This window comes from Scyliorhinus canicula, chromosome 16 (assembly GCF_902713615.1).
Source record: "Scyliorhinus canicula chromosome 16, sScyCan1.1, whole genome shotgun sequence".
Taxonomy (NCBI): Eukaryota; Metazoa; Chordata; class Chondrichthyes; order Carcharhiniformes; family Scyliorhinidae; genus Scyliorhinus; species Scyliorhinus canicula.
Genome location: NC_052161.1, coordinates 125014592 through 125036543, shown reverse-complemented (window position 1 = coordinate 125036543; position 21952 = coordinate 125014592). Strand labels below are relative to the sequence as shown.

The following is a 21952-nucleotide window of genomic DNA, read 5'->3' as shown; positions in this document are numbered from 1 at the left end:
GTTCGAAATAGGGTGGGGATTCTAGAGCGAAGCACTGCTCAGGGTCAACTCTACCTCCGCATGCACGAGCCTCAACCGAGCGCAACTAGAAGTGGTACATCGAGCCCACTTGACCAGAACCCGAATGAGCAGGTTCTTCATGGAGGTGGAGGGTAGATGTGAACAGTGCCAAGGAGGGGGGAGGGAGGGAAAGAGGCAGGAACAGAAAAGGGAGCCAGAAGGGGGAACAGATAAGAGAACAAAAGCAGGGTGGAGAGCACAGATGAAGACAACAGGGGCAGCAACCACAGCACGGCGAGAGAAAGTGTAGAAAAACAGAAGGGGAAACGAGAAATGGCCGATGCAACTGCAGAAAAGAATGTAAAAAGCATTAGGGGCACCACCCAGGTGCCCCCTCCACCCTAGTTAGAAGATCTGTAAAAAGGAGAGAATAGAAGAGAGAATAGAAGAGAGGGGAGGAAAGACCCCTCCTGTCTGGTTATATTTCCTAGAGCCTATGTGTTTTGCTTTGCAAGGTGAATATACCTGTATCTATAACTTGGACAAAACCCAATAAAAAACATTTATATAAAAAAAGAAAAATTGTAAAATAGGCAATATTTGTAATGGAGAGAAAAAGGGTCAAACGTTCAGATCAAGATGAAATGGAACTCTAACATGTGGCGACTGGTGGAGACAAATCTCTGTCAAACGCATCTCTGAGAACTTGCAGTTTCATGTTCCTCAGATGGTCGAGTCCTTCGCCATTTGGGAGCAGACGGCTGTTTTCATCGGGATCAATGATCTCCCGTATACTGTACAAACTTTTCAAATACCGATAATGTATCAGCATGGATTCATTCTCTTTCAAATAGAGAAGGATTACACCCCAGGCTGTGGGGCAGCGGGGTTGAAATGTCAGCATGTCATAATTGTAATTAGGTATAATATTGCGGTTATAAACAGCTAAAAATGTGTCATACCTGGAATTTATATAAAAGTGAGTATAAAAGAAAACACCAACAATGATCGGACAGCAAAAGCTGCTGCTTTATTTTTAAGCTGTATTTTTAATCCATTTTAAAGTGTTATATTCTGGAATGTTGCACAAAAGGTTTCTGTTCTCAATCTTGCACACTTTAAATTCTTCATTGTAACTGTCAGTCAATGAATAGAGAATGCGGGAGAGAAGCCCTGCTACTAAACAATAAGCCAAATTCTTTATGAAGAAGGAAAGGTGAATACAAATGCATCTGCAGCAGTTCATGGGGGAGATATCGTCGATATACAGTGTCAGGGGCTTCTTGTAAATGCTAAAGTGGAAGGAAAATAGATTCCTATTAGTGACATTAATTGTCCTGGGAACCACATCAGAACAGAACCATTCCAGCTGCTGCTATCTAGCTATGCTACATCGACGGTCCTGAGGAAACGCACTAAAGAATCGACTGTCTGATTTGGACCCGGTTTAGAACAGGACAGGATTCAAGCATTAAAACAAAAAGGTGGCCTGCAGGTACAGAATGGAATTGAACACGTCACTGATGCAGCTTGGTTATGATGTCCTCCAATATCAAATAACCTCATAATAATTACCTAATTCTGCGTGCAGATCGTTCAGTGTTTTCACTAATGTCCACCATCATAGCCCGGTAAACACTATCATTTAACTCGTAGATCACCTCCTCCACATGTTTCCGGATCAAAGTTTGGAAGCAAAATTCCCAGAACCCGTTGATGAGGAACATCACTCCAAGAAAGATTCCTATCAGCAACGTCAGGTACTGGAGAAAGAATCGTTTACATTTTTGTAATGATTGATATATCTGCTCCAAAAACATTTGATAAATGTTAACTGAACATGTAAACATTGATGTAGTAATAAATATAATTGCGTTGTGAAGGGGAAAAAAAAAACAATCTTTCTTAGAGCTTGTTAGAGTGAATATGAGGGGTGATAGTGGTGTCGTAGTAATGTCACTGGACATGTAATTCAGAGACCCAGGTTACTGCTCTGGGTTCAAATCCCACCATGACAACTTCTGGCATTTAAATTCAATTAATAAAATCTGAAATTGACAGCCAGTCCCATTAGTGGATACCTTGAAACCATCATATATTGTTGCAAAAACTTATTTGGTTCACTGATGCCCTTTATGGAAGGAAATCTACTGTCCTTACTAAATGTATCGCCAGGCCAGCGTCTTGTTCACTTTTAACTGCCCCTTTGATATGACTGAGTAAACCACTCAGTTCAGGTGGAGGGCACTGACAGTCAGGGACCTATACACGGACGGCAGGATCGCAACACTGGACAAACGGACAGAGAAATTTCGGCTAGCCGGGGGGAATGAGCTACGGTACCTGCAGCTCAAAAACTTCCTACGAAAGGAGACAAGGACGTACCCACAACCGCCACGACAGACACTACTGGAAGATCTATTGGACGCAAGTATCCTAGAGAAAGGGAACTGTAGCGACTTGTATGACCAACTGGTAGAAAGGGACGACACCGTACTGGACGCAACAAGAAGGAAATGGGAGGACGACCTGGGGATTGAGATAGGGTGGGGACTCTGGAGCGAAGCACTACATAGGGTCAACTCCACCTCCACGTGCGCAAGGCTCAGCCTGACGCAACTAAAAGTGGTACATAGAGCCCACTTAACGAGAAACCGTATGAGTAGGTTCTTCCCGAAGGTGGAGGACAGATGCGAACGGTGCCAAAGAGGCCCGGCCAACCACGCCCACATGTTCTGGTCTTGCCCCAGACTTCTGGAGTACACTGGGGCAGCACGGTAGCATGGTGGTTAGCATAAATGCTTCACAGCTCCAGGGTCCCAGGTTCAATTCCCGGCTGGGTCACTGTCTGTGCGGAGTCTGCATGTCCTCCCCGTGTGTGTGTGGGTTTCCTACGGATGCTCCGGTTTCCTCCCACAGTCCAAAGATGTGCGGGTTAGGTGGACTGGCCATGCTAAATTGCCCGTAGTGTCCTAAAAAGTAAGGTTAAGGGGGGGGGGTTGTTGGGTTACGGGTATAGGGTGGATATGTGGGTTTGAGTAGGGTGATCATTGCTCGGCACAACATCGAGGGCCGAAGGGCCTGTTCTGTGCTGTACTGTTCTATGTTCTATGTTCTATGTACTGGATAGCCTTCTTCGAGGCTATGTCCAAAGTGGTGGGGGTGAGTGTCGAGCCATGCCCGATAGTGGCGGTCTTCGGGGTTTCAGACCAGCCAGATCTATTCCTGGGAAGGAGGGCGGACGCCCTTGCCTTTGCCTCCCTGATCGCCCGCCGTAGAATCCTGTTTGGCTGGCGGTCAGCAGCACCACCCAGAGCTGCAGACTGGCTGTCCGACCTCTCGGAATCTCTCCAAATGGAGAAAATCAAATTCGCCAACCGAGGGTCGGACGACGGCTTCCACAGAACGTGGGAGCCATTCATGCAATTGTTCCGGGACCTGTTTGTGGCCAACGTACAAGAGGAAGAATACCAATGAGGAACAGAACAGGGATCAACAACGTCCACTTATATAACACCAGGAATGTAGTGAAATATCTCAAGGTGCTTCACAGGGGCGTTACCGGAACATAATTGGGCACCGAGTTACAGATAGAGATATCAGGGCAGGTGACCATGAGCTTGGTCAGGGAGCTGGGTTTTAAGGAGGTGTGATTTAAGGAAAGAATTCCAGAGCTTTGGGCCAAGGCAGCCAATAGAATGAAGGAAATGGGCAAACAAATAAAGATTTTGTACTGGATGTTAAACAGAAAATGTAAAACAAAAGGGAGGAGAATGAAGGAAAGGTTTAAAAAATTCCATCAGGTTCTGACCTCGGGGGGTTGGGTTTCAATAGACTCCTTCATACTTTCCACACAGATGTTGATGTCCTTTTTTTTAACAACTGTACTGTTTTCATAGCAGACAACGTAATATCCGACTGTAAAGAATAGAGGGAAATAATTCAAATTTGAAGTAATTTCATCTCAGTATTTGCACATTGGGACATAGGCTTCCAATAACTGTCAGGACCAAGATATTGCCCAGTGTGGTTGTGAGCATTGAACAGCAGCAAATCTCAGGTTCAATCCCCCGTCTATACCATTAGCTGATTTCAACCTTACAGCAGTTGGAGAGTTTCAGTTGGTTGTAGGTGGTTGAGATACAGATCAGCCAAGTGTGGTATTATCATAACTATCAGCATTACAAGGGTTAATGCAGTGTTGAGAGTAGCCACTAGAGGGAGTTCAGCTACAACTCTTTAAGGCAGTGATGCTAGACCTTAGGGGAGGAGTGTATGCAGGAGGTAGCTAGTGAAGGTCATGTGCAGTTAGTGTGAGAAGTTTGGAATATAGCTATACCAGTCGTGAGATTAGCAGTAGATGACTGTGGTTAGATGTTATTGATCAATTCTGTATTCTTAAGGACTAAGTGTTGAATCCCAGTTTAGTAGAGTAAATAAAATCATAGCTTTGTTTAAGTAAAAGCTATACTCTGGTCTTTGTGGAACACTGCGCCAACCATCCTGAATAAGCAACGTAAAGAACACCTCACCAAGATCTAACTGAATGATTAAACAGGCTTGAAGGATGAATGGCCAAAACCTATTCCTATGTTCATATTCTCCACATTGCACAAATCCCAGGGTCAATTACATGAAGCCGAAACTGAATGAAGATTACATGAAACATGTGGTGAGTGCAGACTTGCTGTGTTTCTTGGGACGAAGATGGGGCAGGATTCTTCATTGGGAGACTGTGGGTGGGTTTCTCTGTCCCGCCGCACTAGATTTCTGGTGTGGCACGCCATCGAGATTCTCTCCTTCGCCGGCCGGTCAATGGCGTTTCCCATTGTGGGGCAGCCCCACACCGTCGGGAATTCCCCGGGCTACCGGCAAAAGGGAGAATCCCGATGGCGAAGAATTCGACCCTATGTTCTTTTATATGGGAGACTATGGGCTGGAACTCTGATTTTGCGGCTATGTCCGGAGCATGTGTCTAGTATCACGACCAAAAAGGTGGCGGTGCCCCCGCACCGATGCTCCGCCCGATGGGGGGCTAGCTGCCACGCCACATAAACCCCCGGCTTTGTCTGAAGATACGGATGGAGAATTACCGGGTCCGTGGCCGTACATGGATGGAGAATTACCGGGTCTGTGGCCGTACATGGATGGAGAATTACCGGGTCTGTGGCCGTACATGGATGGAGAATTACCGGGTCTGTGGCCGTACATGGATGGAGAATTACCGGGTCTGTGGCCGTACATGGATGGAGAATTACCGGGTCCGTGGCCGTACATGGATGGAGAATTACCGGGTCTGTGGCCGTACATGGATGGAGAATTACCGGGTCCGTGGCCGTACATGGATGGAGAATTACCGGGTCCGTGGCCGTACATGGATGGAGAATTACCGGGTCCGTGGCCGTACATGCGCACAGCGGTGACCTGCAGCAGTCGCGCCGTACAACATGGCGCTGGCAGCGCACGGACCCCACCTACCAGATAGTGCCCTCCTGTCACCCTCTCGCCATCCTTTGGACCACCTACCACCAGTCCCCCCAACCCCCGCTGATGCCCCCCCCCCGGACAGCGGAGCTGCTCTTCCCCCCCCAACTGTGGCGGCGATGGACACAGTCCGCAGCCGCCACATGCGGTTAACAAAATCTCAGACCACAAGTGATCCACGCCATCGGGAAGTCGGCCCATCGGGGGCGGAGCACCGGGGGAGGGCCTTCAGGCGATGTCCTGAGGCCGTCCTAACGGCGTGCAGCGTACTCACCAATGAGGACATTTTGGAAGGGGTGAAGCATCCGAAAACAGGCGCGGCCCTCGAATTCGGTGTCAAAGGGGATTCTCCAGCCAATCGCTGAATGTGATTTCGCTGTTGGCAATCGGAGAATCCAGCCGTATGTTCTCCCCCGGATATGAATCACCACTGAATTGCACATGTGCAAGGGAAGTGTACAGCATCCGGTTCCCATTAACTCACAACGAGGATGAATTCCCCCTCAATAATGGTAGATAAAACTTCCCCCTTTACAGGAAAGGCTCCACAGTATTAAAAACCCAGGCCTGGGTACAGGTCGGGGAGGGTGACACCTTAGGGCGTGGGAGTTTAGAAGTGCATCTTAATAAATCTCTTTCTTTGTATCCTACCATACATCCTATGAATGTTTCTTGCCCATCAGATTGTACACGGGACCCTGGTGGTGGTGGGGCTATTTTATGGGGGATTTCTGGTGGTGGTCACTGTAGAACAAAGACAATTACAGCACAGGAACAGGCCCTTCAGCCCTCCAAACCTGCACCGACCATGTAATGGAGGAGTCTTTGTAATGGTGGGGTTTCTGAGGGGTATCTGGTGGGTGTCTCTCTTATGGTGGTGGAGGGAGTCTTGTGGGGTTGGGATGGGCAGATTTCCATTGTGGGCAACTTGCTTAAAGGGTTAACTCTTGCCCCATCCAAGGGCCACGCTGGAAAATACCTTGACCAATTCTCACCTATGTGAATTCCAGCCCAGAAGACTGGAGATTCAAGCGGGCTTGGAGGATCCAGTGCCCACCCTGTTAATGGGCTGCAAATTAATAAATGTGACTCATTTACATCCTCCCGCTGGTGCGGGGCACGAATCTCGGTGCAGTCGGCTGCGGGGAACTGAAGCTTTGGATGAGCTCTGATCCCATTTATTGCCCAACACTGAATTCTCCACCACATCGGGAATCTGCCAGCAGCAGAATCCAGCTCCACTTCTCATAAAATCTGGATACAACACACGTTGTTTTATGCTTGGTCTATATAGTCTGCTGGGGCACTTCATATTGTTTAGCCGAGTTGGTGAGGAATTATCCAAGTTTTGTTCCCCCCGTCGTGTTAGGTACACTAATCTAACACTGGCTGCAACTGGATGCAGCTTAGATCAGAAAGATACTCCAGACCTTGAAGTTAGTTCAATCAGGTTTCTTGAACTAATAGCACAGTTAGCACAGTTCTCTGTGAGTTCGACTCTCTGCTAACTTAAGTGTGGTTACTCTGTCTAACTGAACCAGACTAGCTCTTAGCCACGTGGTGGAGGTGTGAGATTGTAACACCCTTGACTGACTCTCTAGGTGTTCATCAGTGGAAAGAGGCGGAGTATGCGTGCCCCATGTCTTTTATGGTCAGATCCCACCCCTGAGAGTCCTGCCTGCTCATTGGTCGTGTTCTGTTCTCTGTGTCCATTCGCTGCTTGTCTGTATATCATTTAGTGTGTGTCTGTATATCATTAAGTGTGTGTATATCATTATGTGTGTGTGTGTATATCATTACGTGTGTGTCTGTATATCATTATGTGTGTGTCTGTATATCATTATGTGTGTGTCTGTATATCATTACGTGTGTCAGTATATCATTATGTGTGTGTCTGTATATCATTATGTGTGTGGCTGTATATCATTAAGTGTGTGTATACCATTATGTGTGTGTCTGTATATCATTATGTGTGAGTCTGTATATCATTAAGTGTGGCTGTATATCATTATGTGTGTGTCTGTATATCATTGTGTGTGTGGCTGTATATCATTATGTGTGTCTGTATATCATTATGTGTGTGTCTGTATATCATTATGTGTGTGTCTGTATATCATTATGTGTGTGTCTGTATATCATTATGTGTGTGTCTGTATGTCATTATGTGTGTGGCTGTATATCATTATGTGTGTGTCTGTATATCATTATGTGTGTGTCTGTATATCATTATGTGTGTGGCTGTATATCATTATGTGTGTGGCTGTATATCATTATGTGTGTGGCTGTATATCATTATGTGTGTGTCTGTATATCATTATGTGTGGCTGTATATCATTATGTGTGTGTCTGTATATCATTATGTGTGTGGCTGTATATCATTATGTGTGTGTCTGTATATCATTATGTGTGTGTCTGTATATTATTATGTGTGTGGCTGGATATCATTGTGTGTGTGGCTGTATATCATTATGTGTGTCTGTATATCATTATGTGTGTGTCTATATATCATTATGTGTGTGTCTGTATATCATTATGTGTGTGTCTGTATATCATTATGTGTGTGTCTGTATATCATTATGTGTGTGGCTGTATATCATTAAGTGTGTGTATACCATTATGTGTGTGTCTGTATATCATTATGTGTGAGTCTGTATATCATTAAGTGTGGCTGTATATCATTATGTGTGTGTCTGTATATCATTATGTGTGTGGCTGTATATCATTATGTGTGTCTGTATATCATTATGTGTGTGTCTGTATATCATTATGTGTGTGTCTGTATATCATTATGTGTGTGGCTGTATATCATTATGTGTGTGTCTGTATATCATTATGTGTGTGGCTGTATATCATTATGTGTGTGTCTGTATATCATTATGTGTGAGTCTGTATATCATTAAGTGTGGCTGTATATCATTATGTGTGTGTCTGTATATCATTATGTGTGTGGCTGTGTATCATTATGTGTGTGGCTGTATATCATTATGTGTGTGGCTGTATATCATTATGTGTGTGGCTGTATATCATTATGTGTGTGGCTGTGTATCATTATGTGTGTGGCTGGATATCATTATGTGTGTGTCTGTATATCATTATGTGTGTGGCTGTATATCATTATGTGTGTGTCTGTATATCATTATGTGTGTGGCTGTATATCATTGTGTGTGGCTGTATATCATTGTGTGTGGCTGTATATCATGACACCCCCGGTTAGCCTTGGGTCTTTTTGTTTTTTTTGTTATTTTAAAGAACTCAGCTCTTATACAAATGACACAGAAAGTGGCCGGAAACAATGCAAACATTACCAAAAGCAGAAGACAAGCAGCAAGAACGAAGGGAAGCTGTGTGTTTCTGTAGTACAGGCTTAGACTATCTGGGTCTTGAGCACTGGTTTTACATGTTCAAAAACCACAGTTCTCATGAAAGCAACTGAGAACCTGGACAGGAAACAACGCAAAGAGAATTAGAAGGATCAAGACGAGGAACAAAGAACACCATATCTACAAAGTGAACCACACTTTTCAATAATCAGGTTTCTCACTAACCCTCACTGCTGCTCAATATCCATCAACTATCAGGAATCTGATTGCACAGAAAAGGATTTATAAAGACTTTTCTCTTAATTCACTGGTGCTGGAGCTGTGGGGAGTGTGGGGAGTGGGGTGCAGTGAATTGGAAAAATCAGGAACGGGATTCTCCGCCGGCGGGATCCCCTGCTTCACCGGCAGCATACTCACGCCCGCCGATATCCCAAAGGCATGGGGGTGCCCGCAACGGGAAACCCCATTGGCCAGCTGGCAAGATGGAGGATCCCAGAAGGGAAAGAACAGGTTGGGCCAGAATTCTTATTTCCCTGTTTTACTGGTGTTCCACTTTAAAGTGTACAAGACCAGTTCAGACCAGTAATCTTGGTTGGGATTCTCTGGTCTCCCAGCCATGTGTTCCTTGGCCGCGTGCTGTTCACTGGCGGCAGGATTCTCTACTCCTGCCTCTTGTCAATGGGATTTCCCATTGAAGCCACCCCACTCCCCACGGTCAGGGGACACTGCCGGCGGGAACAAGGAATTCCATCGGCCAGAGAATTCTGCCCCGTATTTCCCCATTTTATTGTTTTTTCCTTCTGGGTGGTTACAATCTGAAAGATTATGCTGGGGCTGAGTGTCAAGTACCCTTGTAGCTGAGTTAATAAATTGCGGGGTTCAAATCCCACTCCAGAGACTTGAGCACAAAATCAGTGTTGCCCACTCACTCCCATTAACATGTTCCGGGACTCCTGTCAAGATATTTAAATCAATCTCTTACTTATCAGACCTGACTACTACTTAAACAATCCTGTTAACATCTACGTCCATCTTTACAATCAGGGAGCGAAAGAGAATAATACATTTAAATGGAGGAAGATAGAATTCAAAACAAAATGTAATTCTTACCGTCGAATACATCGGTGGCAAAGAGGACCAACACAAACATCATGGTAATTATTAGAAGGTTTTGCGCCAGGCTTTCTAGGTAACTGTTGCATTTAAAATGTTTCTGACTCCCAAACGTTGAAAGCAACGGTAACATAGGAACAGCCCGTTCAAATAAATCAGCGCTCACCACACCCGGCATTATGGCCTACGACGCACCTGGTGGAAAGAGAAGATTTAATTATTGATTATGTTCAAAAATGGAGTTGGAACAATTTGGGAAACTATAGACAAACTAATTTAAGGTCAGTGACAGGAAAGATATTGAAATCTTTAAAGATGTCATAGAAAAAGAAATCACGACACGAAAACTATAATGGAGAGTTATTAGCACTTTTAATAGGGAAGGTCCTGCTTGATTAACCTTATTGATTCCTTTGATGAAGTAACTGCAGGGGTAGGTTTGGATCGAAATGTGTTTATGGGCGGCACGGTAGCGCCAGTGGATAGCACTGTGGCTTCACAGCGCCAGGGTCCCAGGTTCCATTTCCCCACTGGGTCATTGTCTGTGCGGAGTCTGCACATTCTCCCCGTGTCTGCGTGGGTTTCCTCCGGGTGCTCCGGTTTCCTCCCACAGTCCTTGTTAGGTGAATTGGACATACTGAATTCTCCCTCTGTGTACCCGAACAGGTGCCAGAGTGTGGCGACTAGGGGGTTTTCACAGTAACTTGATTGCAGTGTTAAATGTAAGCCTACTTGTGACAATAATAAAGATTATTTTTTGGCATTGATTACATATCCCAGATATTCGATTGAAGATTGGAAAAATTCTCATTTGTCTATTTGGGCTCTTAACGCATAATCTTCCCATCTCTGAAATGTAGCATTTAGGGTGCAGAGATAATCTTCCCCATTCTTCCCAGTCACTGCGATGTAATCCAGGTAACACTGGACTCCATTTATCCTACCTAAAATATTTGGTCCATAGCCCATTGGAACAATGCTGGAGCTAAGGTGATGCCAGGAATCCTGACCTACTTTCATCTGTAGATATGCTTGACTGAGGTCGATCTTACTAAAATGTTAACTTCCAGCCTACCCTGCAAACAGATCATTAATCAGAGGTAGAGGGTATCATTCTGCATGGAGTACAGGACTAATAGTTATTTTGAAATCACCACAAACCCATATGGATCTGTCTTTTTTCATTACAGGCACGATCAGTGTCGCCCATTCCGTCACGTTAACAGATCTTAGGATGCCTGCCTTGACCAGTTGCTCTAATTCTGTTTTAGCTTTAGGTCTGATTGCGTCAGGCACCAACATAGCCTTGACTCCTGACTCTCTTCTTTGATCTTCAACATTACTAAGGTATCCTTCAAACGTCCCAGATCACAGTTGAAAACAATAGCGTGTTTCTTCAGCATTTTGGTACTACCTAATTCAGGATCTATCATGAGGTTTACTTCAGCCCAATCTTTTCCAATCAAGTTCTTCTCATTATTGCTGGATAATTTCCTTTGCAAGGACAATTTTAGGGCAGCACGGTAGCATGGTGGTTAGCATAAATGCTTCACAACTCCAGGGTCCCAGGTTCGATTCCTGGCTGAGTCACTGTCTGTGCGGAGTCTGCACGTCCTCCCCGTGTGTGCGTGGGTTTCCTCCGGGTGCTCCGGTTTCCTCCCACAGTCCAAAGATGTGCGGGTTAGAACATAGAACATAGAACATAGAACAGTACAGCACAGAACAGGCCCTTCGGCCCTCAATGTTGTGCCGAGCCATGATCACCCTACTCAAACCTACGTATCCACCCTATACCCATAACCCAACAACCCCCCCCCTTAACCTTACTTTTATTAGGACACTACGGGCAATTTAGCATGGCCAATCCACCTAACCTGCACATCTTTGGACTGTGGGAGGAAACCGGAGCACCCGGAGGAAACCCGGAGGGTTAGGTGGATTGGCCATGCTAAATTGTCCTTAGTGTCCTAAAAAATAAGGTTAATGGGGGGGGGGGGGGGTTGTTGGGTTACGGGTATAGGGTGGATACGTGGGTTTGAGTAGGGTGATCATTGCTCGGCACAACATCGAGGGCCGAAGGGCCTGTTCTGTGCTGTACTGTTCTATGTTCTATGTTCTAAATCTGTCATCTGTCCATTCATAGAATCCTTAGAGTGCGGAAAGAGGCCATTCAACCCATCAAGTCTACACCGAAGCTCTGAAAGAGCACCCTACCTAGGTCCACCCCCCTGTCCTGTCCACATAACCCCAGAACCCCACCTAACTGAGGCACAATTTAAAATGGCCAATCCACCTAACGTGCACATCATTGGACTAAGAGGAAACCTGAGCACCTGGAGGAAACCCACACAGACACAGGGACAATGTGCATCCTCAACACAGACAGTCACCAAAGTTGGAATTGAAGCCAGGCCCCTGGAGCTGTGAGGCAGAAGTGCTAGCCACGGTGCCACTGTGCCGCCCATTCAGTTGTACTGTTACATCAATACGGCCGCTCAATGGAACCACTTCTCCACTGAACTGGATTCTCCATTCCTGAGGCTAAATGCTGGCGCAAACGGAGAATCCGCGGGAGTTTCACGACGGGAGAATCCGCACAAATCCCTCAGCGATTCCGCTACCGGTGAGGGACTAGCACCGGCACCACGTGAAACGCCCACGGATCACGCCGAAATCAGCCGGAGAATGGCCGGGTCGCGCATGCGCAGGCTGTCAACCTGCACCGGTCACCGTAAAACATGGCGCTGGCCGTGCTCGAATCCTGACCCACCAACTGCGACCCCACAGCCCACCCCCTGGCCACCCCAGCCTGTCGACCCAGCCCTAGCAGAAGCTCCTCTGGGCAGCGGCAGAAGATCCCGGATGGCGGAGTGGCGGTGCTGGATACTGTCCACAGCCACCACACTGGGTTCCCAATCACTGGAACCACTCGTTGCCCGTGCTGTTTGGAACTCGGCCCATCGGGGGGCGGAGCATCGTGGGTGGGCTGGCCGATGACGTGCTGCAACAGTGCGCGCCATGTGTCCCATTGACGCCGGTTTGGAGGGGTGGAGCATGGCGGCCCAGTATCAAACTGTTGCCTGCCATAAATTCCGGTGTCGGAATCCATTCTCCACCCGATCGTCGATCACAATCTTGCGTCGGGCTACGGAGAATCTAGCCTGTTTAACATCCTTGCATGTTTAATGTGGTCCTTTTTCCCACAATTTCTGCACATGATGTCTTTGCTCCAACAATCTGTTGCTGAGTGTCTGGTGTTATCAGACTTATGGCAAGTGCGAGTCTGTTTGTCTGTTTGCAGTCGAGGTTAGGCTGACACCTTATGAATTCTTGTGTTTGAACTCAACTGTTGAGCTTCTTTGGCTGCTAATTCCGTTGTTACAGAAACTTCCAAGTCAGGTTGCATTTGGTTAACAACCGCTTTTGAAGTGCCTTGCACCTCAACCCGCGGACTAGTCTGTCTCGGATGGTGTCGTCTAATACATTCCTGCATTTTCAGTGTTCAGCCAATCTTCCCAGGGTAGCTACAAACTGTGCAAACAATTTTCCTTCTTCTTGGTTTTGTTTTTGAAACCTAAACCTTTCTGCAATGAAATGAAATGAAAATCGCTTATTGTCACAAGTAGGCTTCAAATTAAGTTACTGTGAAAAGGCCCTAGTCGCCACATTCTGGCGCCTGTCCAGATGACTAGATGTGGTCCTGCAAAAGTCCACTATTTCTTTGTATGTTTGTGCGCCTGCCTTTTTGATCTGTACAGGACTCCAAAGGAGGTTAAATGCTTCCCCCCCCCCCCCCAACCCATTGTGCTCAGGAATGTTGGGACTTTTCTATCTGCTGCTATCTTGATGGCTTGAACAAAATAATCAAGTCATTCTGTATACAAGCTCCATCGCTCTCTATTCTCATCAAATGGTCCCAGGGTGCGAAAAACGCCTGACACTTTTCTCTATAGAAGGACCTGCGTGTGCATAGTGTGCCAAGCATTTTTGCACTGCCTGTCTTGTTCCTTTCTCCGAAACAAGGCACAGCCCGAACTCAACCTGTTTCCCTTTGTGTTATACAACACCCCCAGCACTATCTGTCTTGTTGCAGAGTAATTGCTACTCAATGCTACCAAGTTTGTTTTGGACGGACCACGTGGCGATCTTCTCTCAAAAGTTATTTTCATCAAATTTTCCAAGTTTTTTTCCCTCCAGGTGGCTGTAGCCATTGTTTGACTCCCTTGCTGCCCGTTTTTGTGTGATGACGATTTTTATTATTATTTTTTTCTTCTGTGTTTCCTTTGAGTGACTGCAAGCATTGTCCGGCTTCCTCGTCGGCAGTTTTTTGTGTGTGGTGTTTGCAAGATTGACTTTAGGAGGCCGTGGAGGGTTCAAAAAAAGTGAAGAGCTTTATTCAGGGGATGTAAACACTAAAGGTTGCGATGTTACACTGCCCAGTAATCCACACAAATGGCCAATGAAGTCATCTCTGGTTATGTCACCTGCGATGGGGTCTGGCCCACGATCAGGACCCCCCCGATCGGCGACCCGGCCTCTCTCCCCCCGGCCTACTTTCTGGCACGGCCGGCCCCTGAACGCCGACCCCATGTTGGGTCGGGGCTGGTGTGTGTAAGACGTCCCCCGCGCATGCGCAGGTTGGCACGGTGCCCATTTTGTGCCGCATAAGGAGGCTGGAGCGGCGTGAACCGCTCCAGCACCATGCTGGTCCCCTGTGGGGACCAAAATCCGTTGTGCCCCGGCCCAGTTTGCGCCGTCATAAAACGCGACGGTGTTCACGATGATGCGAACACTTGGGCCCAATATTGGAGAATCGACCCTGTGATGTATACATGGTCCTTCAAAACTCTTGTGGTACCACCCAATAAACTCATGACTAACGTTAACGAACATGTCGGTCAAGGATAACTCACAGAATCAGTAAATAGGGGTTAAAGGTAGCTCCTCAGATTGTAAAAGTGGCATTCCACAGGGATCAATGCTGGGACCACTCTTATTCACCATTTACATAAATGATTCGGACTCTGGAATTGGAAGTGTGGTTTCAAAATTTGTCCATGACATAAATTTGGAGGGTGTATTTCATAATGAGGAAGACAGTGTGGGATGGTACATTGCAGTAGGAGGATTAAGGAGGCCACCTAAATCTTGGAAAATTAATAAGGTGGAGACACAGAAAGGTTTCAGGGAACAGAAGCACAAATCATTAAAGGAAGGAAATGCAGGTTAACAAAACCATAAAATGTGCAAGGGAAGCACAGGGGTTAATTTCTCAAATGATACAATTCAAAAGCAGAGGTGATGCTAAACTTACGTCAAATCTTACTTGAACCATCCTTTGAGAACTACATTCAGTGTGATTTGCATATTACAAAAAGGAAAGGGAAGCCCTGGGGAAAGTCTAGAAAAGATTTACAAAAGTGATACCAGATCTCAGAGAGTGCAGCAGCAACAATCAGGAAAGACAAAACAAGCTGGGCTTGAAAAGCAAAGGTTGCATGGTAATCTGATAGTGACCACCGGAAAAGGACACACCGGTATGGGGGTGAAGAGAGACAGAGAGAGAGACAGAGGGAGAGAGAGACAGACAGAGACAGAGAGAGAGAGACAGACCGAGAGAGAGAGACAGACCGAGAGAGGGAGACAGAGAGAGAGGGAGGCAGAGAGAGAGGGAGGCAGAGAGAGAGGGAGACAGAGAGAGAGAGAGACAGACAGAGAGAAAGAGAGAGAGAGAAAGAGACAAACCGAGAGGGAGAGACAGACCGAGAGGGAGAGACAGACCGAGAGGGGGAGACAGACCGAGAGGGAGAGACAGACCGAGAGAGAGACAGACCGAGAGAGAGACAGACCGAGAGAGAGAGAGAGACAGAGACAGAGACAGAGACATAGAGAGAGATAGACAGAGACAGAGAGAGACAGAGAGAGACAGACAGACAGAGAGAGCGAGAGAGCCCTCCACCCACCCCAGACAACCCCAACGATAGCCCCACATCGGTGGAAAGGCATCTAAACGAGCAGCGCAGACCACTGGAAAAGGCCACACTGATATGGGGCATGGAGGAAGAGAGAGAGAACACCCCTCCCCTCCCAGAGGGGACACAGCTCAACCCAAAAACAGCTCCATTACACAAGAAATCAAAACAAAATACAGGGTAACCACAAAACAGCCTCAGAAAAAAACAACCAACAATCAAGAAGACGACAAAGCTGCCAGTACTCAAGCCACTGCACGCCCCTATCCCTAAAATCCCAGTGCACAGAAGCATAAGGGGCTGCAACTGGCGAGCACTCAGTCGCTAGGCACAAAAGCAATAAACACCAACAATACAATAACAAACATACAATTCCCCAATCGTTAAACAAAAATCAACATCAGTGCAGTCAATCGGGCTGCCGCTCCCACAGTACCAGCATCCGGCCTTCAGACACCATCCAGTCCAAAGACTGCAATAGCGAGTTCCTTCTCCTCCACCTTCACCCCGGCAGCAAACCAACCAGAATTTGCCCCTAGCTACAATCCAAGCTGACAAGCAGAAAGGTAGCCATCAGCAGAAACCCAGTCCAAGGCATGGCAGCTAAAGACAGGCAGGTTCTCTCCTCTCTCCCCTGCTAGCAACTTGCAGCAGCAGGCACCTCTTCCATCAAACCGGTTGCAGCATTGTTCTCCCTTGCCTCGGTCCAGGCAGCAAAGTCCAAAAAAAACAGGCAGCCAGCATCGAAAGCCCCAGTCTGGAAACGGGGTGACAGCCAAAAACAGCAGCAACTCAGAGAAACCTGCATGTGACATGCCTGAGCTTCACCATCGCTTCCCTGATGATTGCTCATTGGTGCTTCAAGCTCCTCCATTGTAGCGGGTACCTCATCAGTACCGATGTAAATGTTCAGCCAGTGTGGACTGAGCAGAAAGGAGAGAGGACACGGTGATGTGTACCCGGCCTTTGTGTAGGAAATGTTGATTGCTGAGTAGAGACTAGAACATAGAACAATACAGCGCAGTACGGGCCCTTCGGCCCTCGATGTTGCGCCGACCTGTGAAACCATCTGAAGCCTATCTGACCTACACTATTCCATTTTCATCCATATGTCTATCCAGTGTTGCAGGCAGGGCGTTCCACACCCCTACTACTCTCTGAGTAAAGAAACTGCCTCTGACGTCTGTCCTATATCTACCACCCCTCAATTTAAAGCTATGTCCCCTCGTGTTGGTCATCACCATCCGAGGAAAGAGACTCTCACTGTCCACCCTATCTAACCCTCTGACTATCTTATATGTCTCTATTAAGTCACCTCTCAGCCTTCTCCTCTCTAACGAAAACAACCTCAAGTCCCTGAGCCTTTCCTCGTAAGACCTTCCCTCCATACCAGCCAACATCCTAGTAAATCTCCTCTGAACCCTTTCCAAAGCTTCCACATCCTTCCTATAATGTGGTGACCAGAACTGCACGCAGTACTCCAGGAGCGGCCGCACCAGAGTTATGTACAGCTGCAGCATGACCTTTTGGCTTCAAAACTCAATCCCCCTACTGATAAAGGATAGCACACCATATGCCTTCTTAACAGCCCTATTAACCTGGGTGGCAACTTTCAGGGATTTATGTACCTGGATGCCGAGATCTCTCTGTTCATCTATACTACCAAGAATCTTGCCATTAGCCCAGTACTCTGCATTCCTGTTACTCCTTCCAAAGTGAACCACCTCACAGTTGTCCGCATTAAACTCCATCTGCCACCTCTCAGCCCAGCTCTGCAGCTTATCTATGTCCCTCTGTATCCTATAACATCCTTCAGCACTATCCACAACTCCACCGACCTTCATGTCATCTGCAAATTTACTAACCCATCCTTCTACACCCTCTTCCAGGTCATTTATAAAAATGACAAACAGCGGTGGCCCCAAAACAGATCATTGCAGTACACCACTAGTAACTGAACTCCATGATGAACATTTGCCATCAACCACCACCCTCTGCCTTCTTTCAGCTAGCCAATTACTGATCCAAACCGCTAAATCACCTTCAATCCCATACTTCCTTATTTTCTGCAATAGCCTACCGTGGGGAACCTTATCAAACGCCTTACTGAAATCCATATACACCACATCAACCGCTTTACCCTCATCCACCTGTTTGGTCACCTTCTCAAAAAACTCAATAAGGTTTGTGAGGCATGACCTAACCTTCACAAAACCGTGTTGACTATCGCTAATCAACTTGTTCTTTTCAAGATGATTATAAACCCTATCTCTTATAACCTTTTCCAACATTTTACCCACAACCGAAGTAAGGCTCACAGGTCTATAATTACCAGGGTTGTCTCTACTCCCCTTCTTGAACAAGGGGACAACATTTGCTATCCTCCAGTCTTCCGGCACTATTCCTGTCGACAAAGTGACATAAAGATCAAGGACAAAGGCTCTGCAATCTGCCTTCATGTCTCATCCTAACATAAGCCTTCTTCTTCCTCTTGACAAGTGCTTCAACTTCCTTAGTAAACCACGGTTCCCTTGCTCGACAACTTCCTCCCTGCCTGACAGGTACATACTTATCAAGGACACGCAGTAGCTGTTCCTTGAAAAAGCTCCACATTTTGATTGTACCCATCCCCTGCAGTTTCCTTCCCCATCCTATACATCCTAAATCTTGCTGAATAGCATCATAATTGCCTTTCCCCCAGCTATAATTCTTGCCTTGCGGTATATACCTATCCCTGCCCATTGCTAAAGTAAACATAACCGAATTGTGATCACTATCACCAAAGTGCTCACCTACATCTAAATCTAACACCTGGCCGGGTTCATTACCCAGTACCAAATCCAATGTGGCCTCACCCCTTTTTGGCCTGTCTACATACTGTGTCAGAAAACCCTCCTGCACACACTGCACAAAAACTGACCCATCTATAGTACTCGAACTATAGTATTTCCAGTCAATATTTGGAAAGTTAAAGTCCCGCATAACAACTACCCTGTTACTCTCGCTCCTGTCGAGAATCATCTTTGCAATCCTTTCCTCTACATCTCTGGAACTATTCGGAGGTCTATAGACAACTCCCAACAGGGTGACCTCTCCTCTCCTGTTCCTAACCTCGACCCATACTACCTCAGTAGACGAGTCCTCAAACGCCCTTTCTACCGCCGTAATACTTTCCTTGATTAACAATGCCACCCCCCCCCCTCCCCCCCCCCCCCCCTCCCTCTTTTACCATCTTCTCTGTTCTTACAGAAACATCTAAATCCTGGAACCTGCAACAACCATTCCTGTCCCTGCTCTACCCATGTCTCTGAAATCGCCACAGCATCGAGATCCCAGGTACCAACCCATGCTGCAAGCTCACCCACCTTATTCCGGATGCTCCTGGCATTGAAGTAAACACACTTCAAACCAGCATCTTGCTTGCCGGTGCCCTCTTTCAAACTTTTAACCCTATCCCTGACCTCACTACTCTCAACATCCTGTACACTGGGACTACAATTTAGGTTCCCATCCCCATGCTGAATTAGTTTAACCCCCCCCCCCCCCCCCCAAAGAGCACTAGCAAATCTTCCCCCCCAGGATATTGGTACCCCTCTGGTTCAGGTGAAGACCATCCTGTTTGTAGAGGTCCCACCTACCCCAGAATGAGCCCCAATTATCCAGGAAACCAAAACCCTCCCTCCTGCACCATCCCTGTAGCCACATGTTCAACTCCTCTCTCTCCGTATTTCTCACTTCGCTAGCACGTGGCACGGGTAACAACCCAGAGGTAACAGCTCTGTTTGTTCTAGCTCTCAGCTTCCACCCTAGCTCCCTGAATTTCTGTCTCAAATCCCCATCTCTCTTCCTACCTATGTCGTTGGTACCTATGTGGACCACGACTTGGGGCTGCTTCCCCTCCCCCTTAAGGATCCCAAAAACACGATCAGAGACATCACGAACCCTGGCACCTGGGAGGCAACACACCAACCGTGAGTCTCTTTCGTTCCCACAGAACCTCCTGTCTGTTCCTCTAACTATGGGGTCCCCAATAACAAGTGCTCTGTTCCTCTTCTCCCTTCCCTTCTGAGCAACAGGGACAAACTCTGTGCCAGAGACCTGTGCCCCATTGCTTACCCCTGGTAAGTCATCCCCCGCAACAGTATCCAAAACGGTATACTTGTTATAGAGGGAACCGACCACAGGGGATCCCTGCACTGCCTGCCGGTTCCCTCTCCCTCCCCTGACGGTAACCCATCCACTTTCTTCTTTTACCTGAGGTGTGACTACCTCCCTATAACTCCTCTCAATAACCCCCTCCGCCTTCCGAATGATCCGAAGTTCATCCAGCTCCAAAACTTTTTTTGGTTACAGGAGGAGGATGGGTGGGAGACACTACGTAAGTAGTGTTTCGGGTAAAGCTGTCACTCGAGAACAGCCCCTTCACAGACCACCTTCAACTTACGCTGACCGTACTGCACGTATGCAAATCTCCCCGGAACAGCCAATCAGAAGCTCTGCTCTGCTGCTCTCTGCTGGATGCTTGCCTTCACTCGATCTCCTCGGGATACCCGTCCAGCCCCGGGGCTTTACCCGGCAGCATTGCCTTCAAGCCCTCAACTATGTCTTCAGCCCTAATCGGGGCCCCTAGCCCATCTATCAGCTCCCTACCCACCCTTGGGAAGGTCAGTCCGTCCAAAAAGTGTCTCATCCCCTTGGGCCCCGTGGTGGGTTCCGAGCGATAGAGCCTGCTGTAAAAATCCCTGAACGCCCTGTTTATCCCTGCCAATTCCCCGACCAAATTCCCATCCTCATCCACCACCCTCTCTATTTCCCTGGCTGCCTCCCTCTTCATAAGCTGCTGTGCCAGCATTCTGCTGGCCTTCTCCCCATGTTCATAAAACGTACCTCTCGCCTTTCTAAGCTGCTCCACTGCCTTACCTGTGGACAGCACCCCGAACTCCGCCCTGCAACCTCCGACGTTCCCTTAAGAGCTCCACCCCCGGGGTCACCGCATACCTTCTGTCTATCTGTAGAATCTCCTTAACCAGTTGGTTCGTCTCTGCCCTGTCCGTCCTGTCCCTATGAGCCCAGGTCAAGATCAGCTCACCTCTCACCACTGCCTTCAGCGTCTCCCAGACCACCGTAGCTGAGACTTCCCCCGTGTCATTAACCTGCAGGTAATTCTACATGCACTTCCTCAGCTTCTCGCACACCGCCTCGTCCGCCAACAAGCCCACATCCAACCTCCATTGCAGGCGCTGGAAGCTCTCCTCACTCACCTGCAGTTCCACCCAATGTGGGGCATGATCTGAAATAGTGATAGCCGAGTACCCCGTGTTCACCACCCCCGCCAGTAAATCCCTGCTCAAAATGAAAAAATCAATCCGGGAATAAACCTTGTGAACATGCGAATAAAAAGAAAAATCCTTCCTCGTCGGCTGCCTAAACCTCCATGGGTCAAACCCCCCCCCCCCCCCCCCCCCCCCCCCCCGCCATTGCTGCCACCCTCCCCGTTTACAAACACGACCGGTCCAGGCCGGGTCGATGACTGTTCTAAAATCCCCTCCCATAACCAGCTTGTGCAAGTCCAGATCAGGTATCTTCCCCAGGAACCTCTTTATAAATTCCACATCGTCTCAATTTGGCGGGTACACGTTAACCAAGACTACCTTCCTCCCCTCCAGCTTAACACTAACCATGACACAACGGCCCCCCCCCCCCGTCCGAGATTATACTGCCCACCTGAAATTGCACCCACTTGTTGATCAAAATTGCCACCCCTCTAGTCTTGGAGTCCTCTCCCAAATGAAAGACCTGATTAACCCAACCCTTCCTTAGCCTGACTTGATCCGCCACTTTCAGGTGTGTCTCCTGTAACATTACCACGTCCGCCTTCAGAGCTCTCAGATGCGCGAACACACGTGCCCTCTTGCCCGGCCCATTCAACCGTCTAACATTCCAGGTGATCAGACTAGTTGGGGGGCACCACGCCCCCCCCCATGCCGATCAGCCATCCCCTTTCCTACGCCCGCCTCCAGCCCTTGCGCCATCTCTCCATCAGCCCGCCTCCTGGCAGCCCCC

The 21952-nt window shown here is 47.6% G+C and overlaps 1 protein-coding gene across 1 annotated transcript; it reads right to left on the bottom strand.

Annotated features, from left to right (window-relative positions):
• Positions 1 to 1036: 1036 nt before the first annotated feature.
• LOC119951059 lies at positions 1037 to 20394 on the bottom strand. Its single transcript, XM_038774095.1, has 5 exons — positions 20334 to 20394; positions 9915 to 10112; positions 3812 to 3918; positions 1576 to 1763; positions 1037 to 1292 (listed from the first exon to the last, which is right to left on the bottom strand). The coding sequence occupies exons 2-5, from the start codon at positions 10093 to 10095 to the stop codon at positions 1037 to 1039; spliced, it is 732 nt and encodes a 243-aa protein (XP_038630023.1). The 5' UTR covers positions 10096 to 10112; positions 20334 to 20394.
• Positions 20395 to 21952: the final 1558 nt, after the last annotated feature.

Bases quoted from the DNA above. Each gene is read 5' to 3' on its own strand.
- LOC119951059 (XM_038774095.1), bottom strand. From the start codon at position 10,095: ATGCCGGGTGTGGTGAGCGCTGATTTATTTGAACGGGCTGTTCCTATG. The intron at 3,919-9,914 runs GTAAGAATTACA...TATTCTTTACAG, and splicing joins TGCCACCGATGTATTCGACG to TCGGATATTACGTTGTCTGC. The intron at 1,764-3,811 runs GTCAGAACCTGA...TTCTTTCTCCAG, and splicing joins TTGAAACCCAACCCCCCGAG to TACCTGACGTTGCTGATAGG.